The 19360-nt window shown below is 37.9% G+C and overlaps 1 protein-coding gene across 1 annotated transcript; it reads left to right on the top strand.

Annotated features, from left to right (window-relative positions):
* Window positions 1–396: 396 nt before the first annotated feature.
* On the top strand, window positions 397–18146 carry chia.1 (chitinase, acidic.1). Its single transcript, XM_030134240.1, has 11 exons — window positions 397–412; window positions 3987–4016; window positions 4103–4307; window positions 11872–11928; window positions 12018–12183; window positions 12957–13081; window positions 13188–13311; window positions 14980–15162; window positions 15379–15495; window positions 15631–15757; window positions 17808–18146. Exons 1-11 carry the CDS (start codon window positions 397–399, stop codon window positions 18014–18016), a joined length of 1359 nt encoding a protein of 452 aa, XP_029990100.1. The 3' UTR covers window positions 18017–18146.
* The last annotated feature ends 1214 nt before the right edge of the window (window positions 18147–19360 follow it).

The following is a 19360-nucleotide window of genomic DNA, read 5'->3' as shown; positions in this document are numbered from 1 at the left end:
ACAGCGGTGGAACTGTAGACGCCGCTCCTGATCGTCGGAGGAAGTAAAGGTAATGAGATCATCCTCATCAGAGTCCAACGTTTGGATGTTTAGACCAGAACAGAAGGTTTGATGGACAGGAGCAGGCTTCACACACCCAGAATTAAGCAAGAATTCAACGTATACAGTCTTATTTGAATGTAATGTCGTGTATAAAAGTAGTATTTTAACTGAAATCAAACATAAGTTGATTTAATTCACTATTCACATCAAATACATTCACATCAAATTCACAATGTATTCGATAAATAGTTTAGTTTGTGTTCACTTACTGAATCTTTTGCCGCTTTTGTGTTTCATTATTTTTCACGTTCATTTCAGTTTTTTCTGAGAATCGGCCGGATCTGACTCGTCACCATGAAACTCTTCACAGGTAAAACTCCTCATTCATCCACATTTTTATTAAGTTTCTGTTCATGTGAAGTCTTACTGTTCAATTTTAACCTGTTATATCACAGTTTTTATGATTTTCATGTTAAAAAAATATGTTTTATTTTAATCCGATCAGGCCTGTAATGATTAAAAAAAAAAAAGAAACAAATAAATAATAATATGACAGCATTAAAGGCAGGTTATTTTTATTTTTTATACAGTCAAAGCTGCTAAAATCATTGGCGTAAACACAGATTCCCTTCGCTGCTCGTCTTTATTGGCTCAAATTAAAAAACTAAATGTAAACATGGATAGTTTGACATAATAGAGACTTACCTGATTGAATTTCATCAGTCAGTCAGTATTTAACCTTCATCCAGTCTGAAAATACACCAGAGCGTTTAAACCAGGTTTCACATCCAGCCCAGTATGATCTCAAATGGACTGGACCAGTCAAACAATAGAAGAATAACCCATAAATAATAACAACTTCAAACTTTTCCTCATGTTCTAGAGTGAAAAAAGTAAAATGACATTATGAAAAATGTCTACGTCTATAAACTGTCCTTTAAAAAATGTGAATGACATGAACAACCTGAAATGTCCTCAGAAAAATAAGTGCAATTTAACAATATTATGCCTCAGTTTGTCATTTACACATATGCATTACAACGTACAGATCACAGCATAAGGACAGTTTGTAGATGGAAAAGATTCTCATGTATTTTTACTTTTTTTACTCAGAGAAAGAAAGAAAAATTTAGAGTTGTCATTAGTTTTAGGTTATTATGACGATGAATTATACTTTAAGTCACAGTTTCTCAAGGGGGGGGCTTTGGGACCCTATGGGGGGGCGTTTGGAACAAGAAAGCTGAGGGGGGAGGGGGGTGCTGAGACCGAAATGGGGGGAGTTAGTCTGTGTAAGTATCAGTGTCAGCAGCATGTTATGTCAGCATGTCTGTGAATGTCTGCCCCCCCACCCCCACCCCCCCAGCCTTTGGCAGTAACATTCGTCACGTCCCCCCACCCACCCCAGTCATGAGGGGGCGCTGTATATAATGCAATGTTTTATTTATTTATTTGCACATCATAAAACAGCAAGAAAGAAAAAACACCATTGAAACAAGTCCCATCACTGTGCAGGAGAGGACAGAAGCCAAAAAAGGCTGATATGAAAACCTCCCCAGAAATGAACAATACGGAAGAAAAAAAGAATTAAAAATACAATATAAATGAATTAATAAACTAAAGCAAAAACAATAAAAATGTAAATCACATTACAAATCATCAAATACAAAACAAATGCTATACAGCCTTTCATTTTTTATGAATTCCAGTCCTTTTCAGATGCTTTTTAAATAATGATAAAGTAGATGTGGATGGAAGTTCCAGTCGTAGATTATTCCACAGATTTGGTTTCATCATATTTCAGAGAATACTGACAGACAGAAGTTCAACAGTACGGAAGTCTCACCTTTTCAGAACAGCCTACCCCCATAAGCTCTACTCTGCATTTTACATCTTCATTTCTATGTATAGTAATTTTTTTTTTTTTTTTTTTATCTATTTATTTCTTTGTAATTTATGGATTGTTTGTTTTATCTTGTACAGTGTCTTTGGGTGTCTTGAAAGGCGCTTATAAATAAAATGTATTGTTATTATTATTAGAAGATCAAATTAGCTTGAATATCATGTAGGATAATTGTGAATAACAGAAGACAACATAAAGAAATTCTGAAAAACTTTGGGAAGAATATGAGTAAAGTGACCATATTTGGACATGAAGACGCAAGTCTGGGAAACGTTCACATCCAAAAGTGAGGGAAGTTTGAATTTTTGGAAAAGAGGAGCAGATGAGTGGAGTCTGTTGGAAAAGCTGATCATTCTGAAACATTTCTGTTGAATCAGGAGAATCTTCTGTAGATTCGTGGGACAGGTTGTCGCCCAAACAGAACTGCAATAAATGATGTAAGGAGAAGTGACGCAATAATGAAAAGTCAAGAAACAGGAATGATTTAACAATGAACGGACTCTGCTCCAAATGCAAACTGACTTCAGGATTTTTTACAGACGAGATCAATATGAGATTTCCACTCAGTTTTTCATCCACAGTCACACCTAAAAATGTCATGTAAGAAACCTGAGTTATTTCCAAGTTATCTATGAATATGTTGTGGGTTTCCTTGTTATACTTATTATTTTTGTTACAAAATATGTTAAAATTAGATTTTTGGGTTTTGAGAGAGAGTTTATTCATCTGAAACCAGCTAGAATATAAGCGCTGTCAGACCTACCCCCCCCACCCCCCCCACCCCGCTCTGCTTCACAACTTGTAATGGAGCACTATAACGCACCCCCCACCACCACTACCACCACCAGTCACCAAATTTTTCGGGGGGGCAGCAGGGGGCTCATGATGACGAAAAGGGCTGTTTGTTCCAAAAGGTTGAGACCCTCTGCTTTAGATCATGTTGGTCTGAATGTGGAACCTGAACTAAAATGATCTGAACAGCATCAGTCGTTCATACCTTCGCTGTGATTTTTTTCATTTCACTCATTCGTCCCAGGGGTCGGACTGGACCCTTTAGTGGCCGGTTTTGGCCCACGCACCATATGTTTGACATCACTGGTCTAAAACCTCCCATCACAAGGTAGATCATAAAACAGAAGGCGGTAGAATTCTTACATCCTCTGAATAACTTTAAGTACAATGTGCTGAATTTGGATGTTTTTTTTTACCCATGACGCCAATAAACCATCAAACACTGCATCTTTAAACCCCACCCACTGCCTTCAGTAAATATCTAACAGGTTCATGTCAGTCAAGACGACAAATATGTGTGCAATTTGTTAATAAACAGATATTGGACAAATCTTACAGGAAATGTAGGAGAAACTTCTGTAGGGAAGACGATATGGTAGTATGGTGTTATCAGTTTAGTCATCTGAAAGGTTGTTTTTTTTTCACCTGCATTGTGTAATAAAATATAAAAATTAAGGTACCATATAGTTGTGTATTTGAATATTGATATTGTATTTATTCCGTGGAGCATTTATTTGTACATTTATTTCCTTTTACACTGAGAGTGAGAAAGTACTCACTTTTCCACTGGACATCTGTGCAACACTTTACTGATATTTAGTAAATGTCAAAAAAACAGAAGTGCATAGTGTCGGTTTTTCCATTAAATCACAAATGCTGTGATTTGTTTATTTATTATCGTGAGATGACACGAGAAGTCATTCCATAAACATGATGATGAATGTAAATATGGTGTTGTTTTTCAGATATAGTCATTATTATATATTATCCCTCTATCCTGAACGAAATTAAAAAATGATTCAGTTTCCTGGTGTGACAGAAAGAAAGAAAGAAAGAAAGAAAGAAAGAAAGAAAGAAAGAAAGAAAGAAAGAAAGAAAGAAAGTGTCAAACATGAGCAGGTCCTGATCTTTGGTTCATGTATTGATGAGTCTGTAACTTCAGCTCCTTCCTGTTATGTACATGTGTGTCTGTCTGTGTTATCTGACACACATGCACACATCACATCTGACCCACTGTTGTTCTTCTCCACAGTTGTGGGCGTCCTGCTCACTTTACACATCGGTAAGTCTCCCTTCGTTTCTGACCCTCGTGTGTTCAGACTTTATTGCGATGGCCGACGCAGTCATTGTGTCTCTGTCCTCCTCCAGTGTCCTCCAGTAAACTGGTGTGTCACATGACCAACTGGGCCCAGTACCGTCCGGGTGGGGGCAGGTTCACCCCGGGTAACATCGACCCCTTCCTGTGCACCCACGTGATCTACGCCCTCGCCACCATCAACAGCTTCAACCAGATCACAACCATCGAGTGGAACGACGAGCAGCAGTTCGCCCAGCTCAACGCACTCAAACGCATGTGAGTACGACGGGATCCAAGGGGGCGGAGTTTAAACCAGGGTCAAATACCACCTCCAACAGGGGGTCGAACCCGTCTGACTCACACTCATACTTTATATATACATTGATTTTAATGGGTTTCAGTGGCACTTTTTTTTTTTTCGCTGAGCCGTGTGAGTGTAACTTTTGTTTGTATTCAGTGTATTTTAGACTCAATGCAGGAACTGATCTGGAAATAACAAGATATAATAAAAATATACAATCTCACCAAAATTAATTTGCATATACACAGCTAAAGTTAGCAAAAAAACAGCAAAAGTTACAAAAAAAAAACGACAACAAGTGGTGCCAGGCACAACAGACCCCGCCCCCCACACGTATTGTATCTTATTTTGGCATCGATTGATGTTTTTATAGACATTTGAAATTTCACCCATTATAAGTAAATGGGGGCAAAAAGATTTTAAAAATTCATTAAAAAATGTAACTTTGACCTACTTTTTAAAAATGTAATCACATCTATTCTGCGTCACTGGCAGTCTATAAACCCAGTTAGGTAAGGATTCAACCAGTAGTTTTGCTGCTAGAGTGTAAACAAACAAACAAACAAACAAACAGAACCAAAAACACTGGCCCTGCCCCCACCTCAGGGTGCAGGGTCATTAGATGCATGTATGAACTGGTTTGCAGTGAAGAAACCAGACTGCATGTTGTGTCCGTTAGGTGGCGCTGTGGGCTACATTACACATGTGTACAATCAAGGAAGAGTAAAAGATAAACCACATTATCCAGAAAGACTTCCATGTTAAATGTAAAAAGTAATAATAACTAGAAAAGCACTCAGAGAGCGCAGACCTCCGCCAAGGCACATCAGCCCCCCCCACCCCCCCTACCCCCCCACGCCCCATCACCACCAAAATTTAACCATTTGTTCCTTGTGCCAGTATCAACATTTCCTGAAAATCTGTTTTCAAAAATGTCAAACATGATGCAGATAAACATGAAGCCTGGGATCGCCACTGAACTCTGGACTGAAACTGAAGCGGTTGAACAGGATTACAGACGGATCGCATACGAACCCTGCAGCCAGGTCATTTAAAAGCACATGGAGAGCTGAACGAACCTCCGGTCTGCTGGTGACTGTTTGGAAAGTTCAGGAAACAGAACGAGAGTAATCTGAGGAGTTAAGATAGTCCCACAACTATGAAGGATGGTTTCAGATGCACAGTCTGTACCGGATCAGAACCGATCCGATCAGATACACAGAACCTGAGCGTTGCATGAATATAAGTCATCAGTACCAAACAGAGCAGATGATGAAGCAGATTAGACAGAGGAGGTCTGACAGCGATGAAACGAGCCTGAACCCGCTGAATGAAACCCACAGTGAAAGTGAAGACGGCTGAGATGGGATGTTATGTAACGATAACAGAGACTAGAACAAGACTCAGCAGAATCTGATCCTGGTCCCAGTTCACCTCACCAGACGATAATATTACTGCATTTATATTCGATTACACCAGTTAGAATACACTCCAGAAACTGTTTCTGAAACACTGTGTTACTGGTCCGTCCAGGACAGGTGACTGGGTCAGCTTTAAACTCCGTCCACACCAGGCCTGGGTGGCATGGCCAGTTCCCTTGATTGACTCTATTTCGATTCTTAAGGTTCTGAATTGATTAATTGCGATTCGATTCGATTCAGTATTAATTGATTGATTCAGATTCATTTAGTGATACCAAAGTACAATTTTGAGTTGTAACTTGATTATTTGAGTACTGCAGCCATGCAACACACAATCAATACTGACATTAGAAAGGAAATAAATCTGACATTTCATCAGAAAACAGATGAATCTGCTCTGAAATAATGAACAGACTCAAACATGTGTTTAATGAACAAACTCAAACATGTGTTTAATGAACAGACTCAAACATGTGTTTAATGAACAGACTCAAACATGTGTTTAATGAACCGACTCAAACATGTGTTTAATGAACCGACTCAAACACGTGTTTAATGAACAGACTCAAACATGTGTTTAATGAACAGACTCAAACATGTGTTTAATGAACAGACTCAAACATGTGTTTAATGAACAGACTCAAACACGTGTTTAATGAACAGACTCAAACATGTGTTTAATGAACAGACTCAAACATGTGTTTAATGAACAGACTCAAACATGTGTTTAATGAACAGACTCAAACACGTGTTTAATGAACAGACTCAAACATGTGTTTAATGAACAGACTCAAACATGTTTAATGAACAGACTCAAACACGTGTTTAATGAACAGACTCAAACATGTGTTTAATGAACAGACTCAAACACGTGTTTAATGAACAGACTCAAACATGTGTTTAATGAACAGACTCAAACATGTTTAATGAACAGACTCAAACATGTTTAATGAACAGACTCAAACATGTTTAATGAACAGACTCAAACATGTTTAATGAACAGACTCAAACATGTGTTTAATGAACAGACTCAAACATGTGTTTAATGAACAGACTCAAACATGTGTTTAATGAACAGACTCAAACATGTGTTTAATGAACAGACTCAAACATGTGTTTAATGAACAGACTCAAACATGTTTAATGAACAGACTCAAACATGTTTAATGAACAGACTCAAACATGTGTTTAATGAACAGACTCAAACATGTGTTTAATGAACAGACTCAAACATGTGTTTAATGAACAGACTCAAACATGTGTTTAATGAACAGACTCAAACATGTTTAATGAACAGACTCAAACATGTGTTTAATGAACAGACTCAAACATGTGTTTAATGAACAGACTCAAACATGTTTAATGAACAGACTCAAACATGTGTTTAATGAACAGACTCAAACATGTGTTTAATGAACAGACTCAAACATGTGTTTAATGAACCGACTCAAACATGTTTAATGAACAGACTCAAACATGTGTTTAATGAACAGACTCAAACATGTGTTTAATGAACAGACTCAAACATGTGTTTAATGAACAGACTCAAACATGTTTAATGAACAGACTCAAACATGTGTTTAATGAACAGACTCAAACATGTGTTTAATGAACAGACTCAAACATGTGTTTAATGAACAGACTCAAACATGTTTAATGAACAGACTCAAACATGTGTTTAATGAACAGACTCAAACATGTGTTTAATGAACAGACTCAAACATGTTTAATGAACAGACTCAAACATGTTTAATGAACAGACTCAAACATGTGTTTAATGAACAGACTCAAACATGTTTAATGAACAGACTCAAACATGTGTTTAATGAACAGACTCAAACATGTGTTTAATGAACAGACTCAAACATGTGTTTAATGAACCGACTCAAACATGTGTTTAATGAACCGACTCAAACATGTTTAATGAACAGACTCAACATGTGTTTAATGAACAGACTCAAACAGTGTTTAATGAACAGACTCAAACATGTGTTAATGAACAGACTCAAACATGTGTTAATGAACAGACTCAAAACATGTGTTTAATGAACAGACTCAAACATGTGTTTAATGAACAGACTCAAACATGTGTTATGAACAGACTCAAACATGTGTTTAATGAACCGACTCAAACATGTGTTTAATGAACAACTCAAACATGTGTTTAATGAACAGACTCAAACATGTGTTTAATGAACAGACTCAAACATGTGTTTAATGAACAGACTCAAACATGTGTTTAATGAACAGACTCAAACATGTGTTTAATGAACAGACTCAAACATGTGTTTAATGAACAGACTCAAACATGTGTTTAATGAACAGACTCAAACATGACATGTGTTTAATGAACAGACTCAAACATGTGTTTAATGAACCGACTCAAACATGTGTTTAATGAACCGACTCAAACATGTTTAATGAACAGACTCAAACATGTGTTTAATGAACAGACTCAAACATGTGTTTAATGAACAGACTCAAACATGTGTTTAATGAACAGACTCAAACATGTGTTTAATGAACAGACTCAAACATGTTTAATGAACAGACTCAAACATGTGTTTAATGAACCGACTCAAACATGTGTTAATGAACAGACTCAAACATGTGTTTAATGAACAGACTCAAACATGTGTTTAATGAACAGACTCAAACATGTTTAATGAACAGACTCAAACAGTGTTTAATGAACCGACTCAAACATGTGTTTAATGAACAGACTCAAACATGTGTTAATGAACAGACTCAAACACGTGTTTTAATGAACAGACTCAAACATGTGTTTAATGAACAGACTCAAACATGTTTAATGAACAGACTCAAACATGTGTTTAATGAACAGACTCAAACATGTGTTTAATGAACAGACTCAAACATGTGTTTAATGAACAGACTCAAACATGTTTAATGAACAGACTCAAACATGTGTTTAATGAACAGACTCAAACATGTGTTTAATGAACAGACTCAAACATGTGTTTAATGAACAGACTCAAACATGTTTAATGAACAAACTCAAACATGTGTTTAATGAACAGACTCAAACATGTGTTTAATGAACAGACTCAAACATGTGTTTAATGAACAGACTCAAACATGTTTAATGAACAGACTCAAACATGTTTAATGAACAAACTCAAACATGTGTTTAATGAACAGACTCAAACATGTTTAATGAACAGACTCAAACATGTGTTTAATGAACAGACTCAAACATGTTTAATGAACAAACTCAAACATGTGTTTAATGAACAGACTCAAACATGTGTTTAATGAACAGACTCAAACATGTTTAATGAACAGACTCAAACATGTGTTTAATGAACAGACTCAAACATGTGTTTAATGAACAGACTCAAACATGTGTTTAATGAACAGACTCAAACATGTTTAATGAACAGACTCAAACATGTGTTTAATGAACAGACTCAAACATGTGTTTAATGAACAAACTCAAACATGTGTTTAATGAACAGACTCAAACATGTGTTTAATGAACAGACTCAAACATGTGTTTAATGAACAGACTCAAACATGTGTTTAATGAACAGACTCAAACATGTGTTTAATGAACAGACTCAAACATGTGTTTAATGAACAGACTCAAACATGTGTTTAATGAACCGACTCAAACATGTGTTTAATGAACAGACTCAAACATGTGTTTAATGAACAGACTCAAACACGTGTTTAATGAACAGACTCAAACATGTGTTTAATGAACAGACTCAAACATGTTTAATGAACAGACTCAAACATGTGTTTAATGAACAGACTCAAACATGTGTTTAATGAACAGACTCAAACATGTTTAATGAACAAACTCAAACATGTGTTTAATGAACAGACTCAAACATGTTTAATGAACAGACTCAAACATGTGTTTAATGAACAGACTCAAACATGTGTTTAATGAACAGACTCAAACATGTGTTTAATGAACAGACTCAAACATGTTTAATGAACAAACTCAAACATGTGTTTAATGAACAGACTCAAACATGTGTTTAATGAACAGACTCAAACATGTGTTTAATGAACAGACTCAAACATGTTTAATGAACAGACTCAAACATGTTTAATGAACAAACTCAAACATGTGTTTAATGAACAGACTCAAACATGTTTAATGAACAGACTCAAACATGTGTTTAATGAACAGACTCAAACATGTTTAATGAACAAACTCAAACATGTGTTTAATGAACAGACTCAAACATGTGTTTAATGAACAGACTCAAACATGTTTAATGAACAGACTCAAACATGTGTTTAATGAACAGACTCAAACATGTGTTTAATGAACAGACTCAAACATGTGTTTAATGAACAGACTCAAACATGTTTAATGAACAGACTCAAACATGTGTTTAATGAACAGACTCAAACATGTGTTTAATGAACAAACTCAAACATGTGTTTAATGAACAGACTCAAACATGTGTTTAATGAACAAACTCAAACATGTGTTTAATGAACAGACTCAAACATGTGTTTAATGAACAGACTCAAACATGTTTAATGAACAGACTCAAACATGTTTAATGAACAGACTCAAACATGTTTAATGAACAAACTCAAACATGTGTTTAATGAACAGACTCAAACATGTTTAATGAACAGACTCAAACATGTGTTTAATGAACAGACTCAAACATGTGTTTAATGAACAGACTCAAACATGTTTAATGAACAGACTCAAACATGTGTTTAATGAACAGACTCAAACATGTGTTTAATGAACAGACTCAAACATGTGTTTAATGAACAGACTCAAACATGTGTTTAATGAACAGACTCAAACATGTGTTTAATGAACAGACTCAAACATGTGTTTAATGAACAAACTCAAACATGTGTTTAATGAACCGACTCAAACATGTGTTTAATGAACCGACTCAAACATGTGTTTAATGAACCGACTCAAACATGTCCATGTTTCTCCAGTGGATCAGATCAGACTTCTTCTTCTTCTTCTTCTGTTTTATTCCTGCTGTTTTCAGTCTTAAGGCTCATTCCTTTCACCCTGGGGCACTGACACCAGTTTGACCCCTGAGACAGACTCATGTTGGGCCCTTGGTACAACAAACTCTCTCTAGGGGGAGGGTGGGCGGAGCTTCATGATTTCCGCTTTACTATTCCTCTAACTCCGCCCTCAGCCACAGGTGATCCAAGTTAATATTTCTAGAACGACTGGCTTCTGCGACCCGCCTCTGCTGGCCAGTTCCTCCATACTGTGGGTTCCAGTTTAAGGCTGGAGGACCTCCCACTGAGGGGTTTACCCCACCCTTCCTCCCACTGAGGGGTTTACCCCACCCTTCCTCCCACTGAGGGGTTTACCCCACCCTTCCTCCCACTGAGGGGTTTACCCCTCCCTTCCTCCGCATTCCTCCCACGCCAGAATTGTCGCAAGCACGCGAGGGACTTGCTGGACGGAGTCAGCTGCACTTCTGCATCAGCGATTTCCAGGTCCTTTATTAGCAGTCCTGCTCTGAAAAATCGATCTCATCCAACATTAATTGATTACGCAAAATTAAAAAGAAATCGATCCAAAATCAATGAAATCGATTTTTTTACCCAGCCGTAGTCCACACTAACATGGAAGTGTCTTTAACAGATATTTTCCCCTCAGTTCAAGAAAAATCTGCCCAAACTCTATCCATTTGACAAAATACAGTATCTCCAATCATGTGTAAACACAAAAACAAGTTGTCAAGTTACCATAAGACAGATGGTTTGAGTGTTCTGAAATGTTTCTACTATATTACGTAGGTTTTGCTGGTCATTGTTTCATGTACAAATATGTGTTCATTACAGAAAACAACAATGGTCACAGCTGAATAACGATGCCTTGTTTCCCAAACTCTTACACATTCCGTTGTAGTGACTGAATACACCGTTTACATGTGGACCAGAGGAAAAAAATGTAGAAACAAATGTTATTTCTGCAGAATATTCATATTATTGTGGACATTCATTCACTCTTACATCCACACACACAGTGAATGAAACCAGTGTTAAAATATAGACTCACATCATCAGCGAACAGTTTGACACTATGTTCTGCTGTTAAATATGAGGTGGTGAATAATGTAAAATGTGTCTTAATGTTCAGAAACCCAGACCTGAAGACCCTACTGGCGGTGGGAGGAAATGTCAATGGAATGAGTCCGTAAGTTTTAACCCTTCGTCGTCCAAACCTTCCAAGTCCACGTCCTGGTTCAGAAGCTGAGTGAATCTGAATGTTCCTGTTGGTCTTAGATTCATCGGCGTCGTGTCCACACCACAGAATCGAGCAGCCTTCATCAGGTCGACCATCAGCTACCTGCGAACTCACAACTTTGACGGGATCAATTTGGCCTGGGAGTACCCCGCCCACAACGGCAGCCCATTGGACGACAAGAGGAGGTTCACAATGCTGGTGCAGGTCAGCGTCGTCTTTTACATCAACTTTTACAGGTTTAAGCTTAAATTTAAAGGTCACTTATGCTCAACCTCCATCAGATCCACTAGTAAAGTCTATTTTATGTGTATTTAGTGTTTGGAGATGAATTCTACATATGGTGATTTTAATTATCAGTTTCAAAATTTTGAGATTTCCATCATTTTTTATTTTTATTGAGTTTTTGAGTTTGTTTTTTGTTCAGTTACTGTGACATTCTGATCAGTTTCAGTTGAGTTTTTATTCAGTTTTGCGTGTCTTATGTCTTGTTTGTGCTCCAAAATTGCCCAGTTTTAGTGGATTTTTACTTCGGCTTTAGTGGTAGTTTCAGTTTTTCAAGTATTTTTTAGGAAAAGCTTTGATTTTAGAAACTGAAAAAGCTCAGATGATGGAATACATGACATCAAATGCAATTTAATTAAAGACATTTTATTTGTGTTTATTATCTATTAACATTTGAGGAAAACAAAGCACATTCACATTAATTTTAGCTAATTTTCATGTATTCTGAAGTCACTGTTGAAAACTCATTTTTATTTTTCATTGACTGTAATAATCCTGTAACAAACCAGCCACGTCAGTAGTGGAACTACGAGGTGATTTTTCTAAAGATGTCTGTTTTTGTGTCAATAAGAGTCTTAAAGTATTGATCGGTCAGCGCTGATTTTTCATTGATCCAACCTCCATCGTGTATGTAAATCAGAGAGGACATAAGTAAAAGACCGGTCGGTGTTTTTTTATTTTTGTTCTTTTAACAGGAAATGGACAAAGCATTCGTGGATGATGCCAAAGACACCAGGAAGACTCAGCTGCTGCTCGCCGCCAATGTGGCCTCTTCACGTCCAGTCATCGAGAGGGCCTACGAGGTCAACCAGATCGCATCGTGAGTACCGTTTCACCTCAGGTTCAGGGAAAGGTTTCTGCACATGCTCAGTATGGACACCGGGAGTTTCAGTCTACGCTCATCACCAATGTTTTATCATCAACAGACACTTGGACTTCATCAACGTCATGACGTACGATTACCACGGACACTGGGACGCCGTGACGTCGCACAACAGCCCCCTGTACCGGAGCTCCATGGACGCCGGGTCCCAGTACCACCTCAACATCGTAAGACGCCAAAGAACACCAACACCCATCGGACCATAAATTAAAAAGAACATGAATCTGCACATCTACATTCACTGCTGTTACATGAATCATCATCATCACTGAGTCCGTTTACATTCACACTAAAACTCTGATCATTATGTGATTTCGCTCTAACCCTTAAACCCCCATAACTACCATTATTACAATATTACCCTCTGTACTTTGCATTTTTCAGTGTAAACCATGTATTTTCCTATGTTTAATTCATTGATCATGTAGATGTTCATTAAAGGTCAGAGTAAATTCAAAGGTTATTGTGTCAAAAAAGAGAAAAAGGAAGAAAAAGTGAAAACATACCATGAATTAATAAACCTACACTTTTACGCAGATGATACTGTCATTTATGTTACATTATGTTTGCATTTATTTGTGTTTATTCCCTTTTGTATTAGTCATATATTTAACCTAACCTTCATATTATCTGACATTTCCAAACAGGCTAAAGTTTTAATGGATTTCAGGTGATTCATCCATGATTTTTTGTTTTGCATTATTGTGCATCTTACTGACTGAATTAAATTATGCAACATCGTAATTTATAAAAAACATGTTTCCGTTTAGCCTTAAAAACTGTGTCTGTCCAGAACAAACTCAGGAGGTTCTCCGTGGACATGTAATGATGTAGATCAGGGGTGTCAAACATGCGGCCCAGGGGCCAAATGCAGCCCGCCAAAGGTTCCAATCCGACCCCTGGGATGAATTTACAAAGTGCAAAAATTCCACAGTCCAGGCTGTGGAACTCATTTTAGTTCAGGTTCCACATCCAGACCAATCTGATCTACAGTCAAATAATAACATAATAACCTACAAAAAATAATGACTCCATATTTTCTTCTCAGTTTGATGTGAAAAAAATATGACATTTTGTCTATAAATAATGACAACTTTAAATATTTGTCTTTGTTTTAGTGCAAAAAATAACATTAAATTATGAAAATATTTACATTTACAAACTATCCTGAAACAATAAAATGTGACTAACCTGAACAAATATGAACAACCTGAAATGTCTAAAGAAAAGTGTTGTCTTTGTAGATTCGATCGTAATGCACATGTATACATGATAAATTGAGGCATAATATTCTTAAAATTGCACTTATTTTTCTTAGTAAATTTCTTTTTTTTCAGGTTATTCACATCTTTTTGTTTGGATAGTTCATAAAAGTATTTTTTATAATTTAATAGGGTTTTTTGCACTAAAACAAAGACAAAAGTTTGGAGTTGTGATTATTTACAGGTTCTTCTGTTCTTATTTTACTGGTCCGGTCCACTGCAGATCAGATCAGGCTGAATGTGGAACCTGGGAGAACAGGAGTGTGAGAACCCTGGTGTAGAGGATGAGTTTTCCATTGATTTTCTGTTGGAGCGGCAGTTCTAAACCACAAATGTGTCTGATGACGGACATGTACACCATGTGACTACGTCCACGGTGTCCACGGTCCTCTAATGTGTAAAACTCTGTCACAGAATTCTGATCGATGATTCGTCATGACAACAGGTCGATGTTGTGACGTCATTAAACGCATCTCCTATAATTTTCTATGAACTGATTGAGCTGATGACGATGATGATGATGAAGGTGAAGGTCAGTGTACTTGATCTGACCGACCTTTTGTGCTTTTTTAGAATGCGACCATTTCCCTCTGGTTGGCTCTGGGCGCTCCAGCCAATAAACTGCTGTTGGGTTTACCCTCATACGGACGTACGTTCCGCCTCAGCACCGGGAACTCAGGCCTCGGGGCCCCCGCCAACGGCCCCGCCGACGCCGGCCCCTACACTCGCACCCCTGGGTTCTGGTCCTACTACGAGGTAAAAACAGGAAGTCATGTTTACCCGGTGATGGCGCTGTGTAGTTAAAGGGTCAGAGTGTTTGTATAGTGACATCTAGTGGTGAAGTTGCAGAAGTGACCCGGACCAGATGGTTTCAGGTTTATTTCCAGATAAATATACTCATTCAAGTCTCCAGTATCAGATGTTCCTCTTGGATCCAGTTCCTGACAGTTCTGGTTCATGTCCCTCCTTCAGATCTGTAGTTTCCTGCCTGGTGCGATTTCTGCGTGGATCCCAGACCAGGAGGTTCCGTACGCCACCTACGGCAGCGCCTGGGTGGGATACGACGACCCACTCAGCTTCTCCACCAAGGTAAGAGGGCTCCAAATGTCCTGACCTGGACTGGACCGACCTGGACTGACCTGGACTGGACTGAAGTGGTCTTAACTTTGTGACCAGAGGTAAATTCAGAACCACCGTCCTAATCCTCTGACCCGGGTCCTGCAGGTCCAGTACCTGACAGCCCTGGGTTTGGGCGGCGCTCACGTGTGGACGCTGGACATGGACGACTTCAGCGGTTCGTTCTGCTCAGCGGGGGCGTATCCTCTGATCAACACAGCCCGCCTAGCCATGGGTAAACCACACCCACTTTTACAACAGAACAGAAATCAAACCACACCCACATGTTTATGATGACAGTAAATATGATGATTTACATTTTTATTTAGTTCACATCGTCCGATAAAAACACATCCATCCTGTTGAGACTGAACTCTTAGTTCTGAAAGTTCTGAAAAATAAGCACAAAACCAGCATCATTTTCATCATGTTTTATCTTTTTACAGTTTTTCTCTTGTTGCATTTGGTCGTCATTTTATGCTCATTTTACATCGTTTTAGTCTTTAATACAAGATGAAAAATGATGCAAAACACATGAATGATGTTCCCACATAGTTTACAAACAGATACTTTTATAGTGTTTTTCTTGTTTTGTTGCATGTTTCATTTTGTTGTTCATCATTTTGTTGCTTTCATTTTGTTTTGTTTTTTTTATTTTATCCACATTCTCTTTGTGCAGTGAGGAGTTATTCGACAGGTTTGAGCTTCATCCTCAGATCATTTTTCATTCTCTTCTTATTTCTGTGTTTTTTCTGATAGAACGTCTCTGTCTCGGTTGTCGACTCCTTTTCATCACCACCTTTAACCCTTTCTAGGGCACACATTGAAATACTCTGAAATTCAAATTTTCAACCTTAGTGTGTTGTTGGACATTGTCATCTACCTCCTCTTGTCATAAAACATCCAAACACCTCTTACTAAAAACTAAACACATGCAATTAAACAACTGTTAAAATGTCATAAACCGGCAAAAATCACTCATATTCACTATTCTCTAGGGTCGGGAATCTTAGTTTTCAGGCTGATACGATACGCATCTCGATACAGCATTTCCGGTCTGATATATTAAAGATACGTGTGTGGAATCTCACGATGCAATGTGATGCGATTCACACCCAAATCACGATACAGAGCAATTTAGCACATTCTGATTGAACACATTCATTCTGGTAAAAAAAAAAAAAAGCAGTGCAATTCAATGAGCTGATTATTTATTTATCAAATAAGTCCATGACTTTTCACAAAGTATCTTCAGTTCAGTTTCAGAACACGTGCCTCACATTCAGTCAGATGAAACAGTTTGGACTTTGTTTCCAAAGTCGTTTCTCTACATGTTTCTAACTCAACTTCTACCTCCCTCACCGAATCCATTTATAATGAAGGTAAAACAGAAAAAGGTTCTGTCACTTTAAGAGACAACTGTGCAGGGTATTATGGGATGCTCTGTTGGATCTGTATGACACTGTTTAAGGAAGTATCTGTGGTGTGTACTGCAGTATCTGTGGTGTGTACTGCAGTATCTGTGGTGTGTACTGCAGTATTCAGTCCAGCTGATCTAGTAAAAAGTAGACGTTCATAAACCACGTGTTCTCCTCCTTCTGTGTCTGTCACATTCACATACAGACGTTACAGTATTCATGAGCAGTGCTCATGCCACAGTGCATCCACACAGCTCAGACTGTCGTGTACAGTGTACACATCTGCACATGCTCAGTCGTGTACAGTGTACACATCTGCACATGCTCAGTCCATGGGCGGAGCTCAGACTGTCGTGTACAGTGTACACATCTGTGAATCCACGGTGCACATTAACGTGGGTCTGAAGAAAAGACACACTTTACTCAAATAAATAGTAACACTTTTAAATGCAAGTAAAGATATATTCTATTGAACGGATCGATACAAACATTCAATAACCAATGCATTGCAATATCATCCCAAACTTTTCATTCACAGCAGCTTGTCTACCGCTGCTCTGGGATCGTACACGTGCGTGTCGGCGTATCGATGCGTACCAGATAATCTTCCCATCACTACTATTTACAGCTAAAAAATTTCTATCAAATCTCTCTGAATCACTGTATAATGTTATAAAAACCAACATGCTTCTTCTCACTCTTCTCACTGAAACACAGGATTGGCCCTGTATTTAATGTTTGTGGAAATGACCAAAAATAGTCACTTGCCCAATAAAGGGTTAATCCATGCTCGTCTTTTGCTTCGATCAGACTCTTGCTCATTCTAACTTCCTCTGAACCCGGTCTGAAGCGTGTCCTCTTGTGCAGGTTTCCCCCCTAAACCCACCACCACCCCGGCCCCCACCACCACCCGGGACCCCGTGACCGGCTTCTGCCACGGCCGACCCGACGGGCTGTACGCCAACGAGGCCGACAGAACCACCTTCTTCCAGTGTTTCCAGGGGAACACGGTGCTGCACCGATGCCAGCCCGGACTGGTCTTCTGGGACTCCTGCAAGTGCTGCAACTGGCCCTGAACCGGACCCAGAACCAGAACCAGAACCATGTCCAGTCTATCAATGCACAGGGTTCCAGTAAAACCACTCTGATCTGATGCTACAACAGGAAACAAACCGATGACAAACTAAAATAAACCAAACATCATCATCATCAGATTCTCCGGAGCCTTCAGTCCTGTTTCTCTTCATCTCATATATTTTCTGTCTCTATAATGATTAAACACATTTTATACGACTTTAAACAAGTTTCTGTACTTTGATTCAATTACAGCAAAGACTTAAACCATCATCTTCATCATCATCATCATCACCAACCCAACACTTACACCACTGAGCTGTAATCCTCATTTACAATATTGAGTCTAATTAAAAACAAGGCAAAGAAGTATCAGAAAGAAAAGAAAAAAACAGAAGAAACAGCAGAAACTATACAATGTAGTTGGATTAAAATAAATAAAACACGAGCCACTTTTCCACCAACATTACCAGGAACTTTTATTTCCAGGCATTTATTTACCTGGTAAAAGATTTCCTGTTCATCTGTGTTTTTGTTCATCTCATATATTTTCTGTCTCTTCAACTGAACGATTAAACACATTTTATTCGACTTTATACAAGTTTCTGTGCTCTGATTCAGTTACAACAAAGACTTAAACCATCATCATCCAATCCACTTTATTTACATAGCACATTTCAGCGTGATATCGTGAATTGCGTACAGATAACGTGCCACTTTTAATTGGCATGTTTTCTGTACGTATTATAAGCTTTCAGCGTGTATATTTACGCCGTGTAAAATAATGTGCCATTAGTGCAATTAGCGGTTAAGGTTAGGGTAAGGTTTAGGGTTAGCAATTACCGATTAGCGTGGTTAGGGGTTAGGTTTAGGGTTAGCGGTTAGCAATTAGCACGATTAGCGGCTAACGCATTGACACTCCATCAAATGGCATTAAACGTGAAAGGATGAAAATGCATACATATAACGCGCCAAATGCAATAAACTGGCGTCACATACCAGGTGATTTCATGAGATCAGTCTGCGCATTTAAACAAGAACATTTCCAAAGTGCTGCACATCATAAAAACAATAAAACAATTAAAAGAAATACACTAAAAACAATAAGTACATAAAACTACAATAATACTCTAAATAAAACAATACAATGAAACAGCTAAAAGTAAACATAAATAAATAAAACCATCATCATCATCAGTCTAATCCTTATACCACTCAGATGCAATGGTCATCATCGAGTCCAAGTATCAGAACGAAAGGAAAAAATAGCAGAAAATCTACAATAAATATGATTACATTTAATAAAACAGGAGCCCATTTTAAACCAACGTTCCCTTTTATTTCCA

Source organism: Sphaeramia orbicularis, chromosome 5 (assembly GCF_902148855.1).
Source record: "Sphaeramia orbicularis chromosome 5, fSphaOr1.1, whole genome shotgun sequence".
Lineage (NCBI taxonomy): Eukaryota > Metazoa > Chordata > Actinopteri > Kurtiformes > Apogonidae > Sphaeramia > Sphaeramia orbicularis.
This window is presented reverse-complemented; position numbering and strand designations above follow the sequence as displayed.

Coding starts and splice junctions, on each gene's coding strand:
- chia.1 (XM_030134240.1), top strand. Junction 12,184..12,956: donor GGTTCACAATGCTGGTGCAG/GTCAGCGTCGTC, acceptor TTCTTTTAACAG/GAAATGGACAAAGCATTCGT. Junction 15,758..17,807: donor CACAGCCCGCCTAGCCATGG/GTAAACCACACC, acceptor CCTCTTGTGCAG/GTTTCCCCCCTAAACCCACC.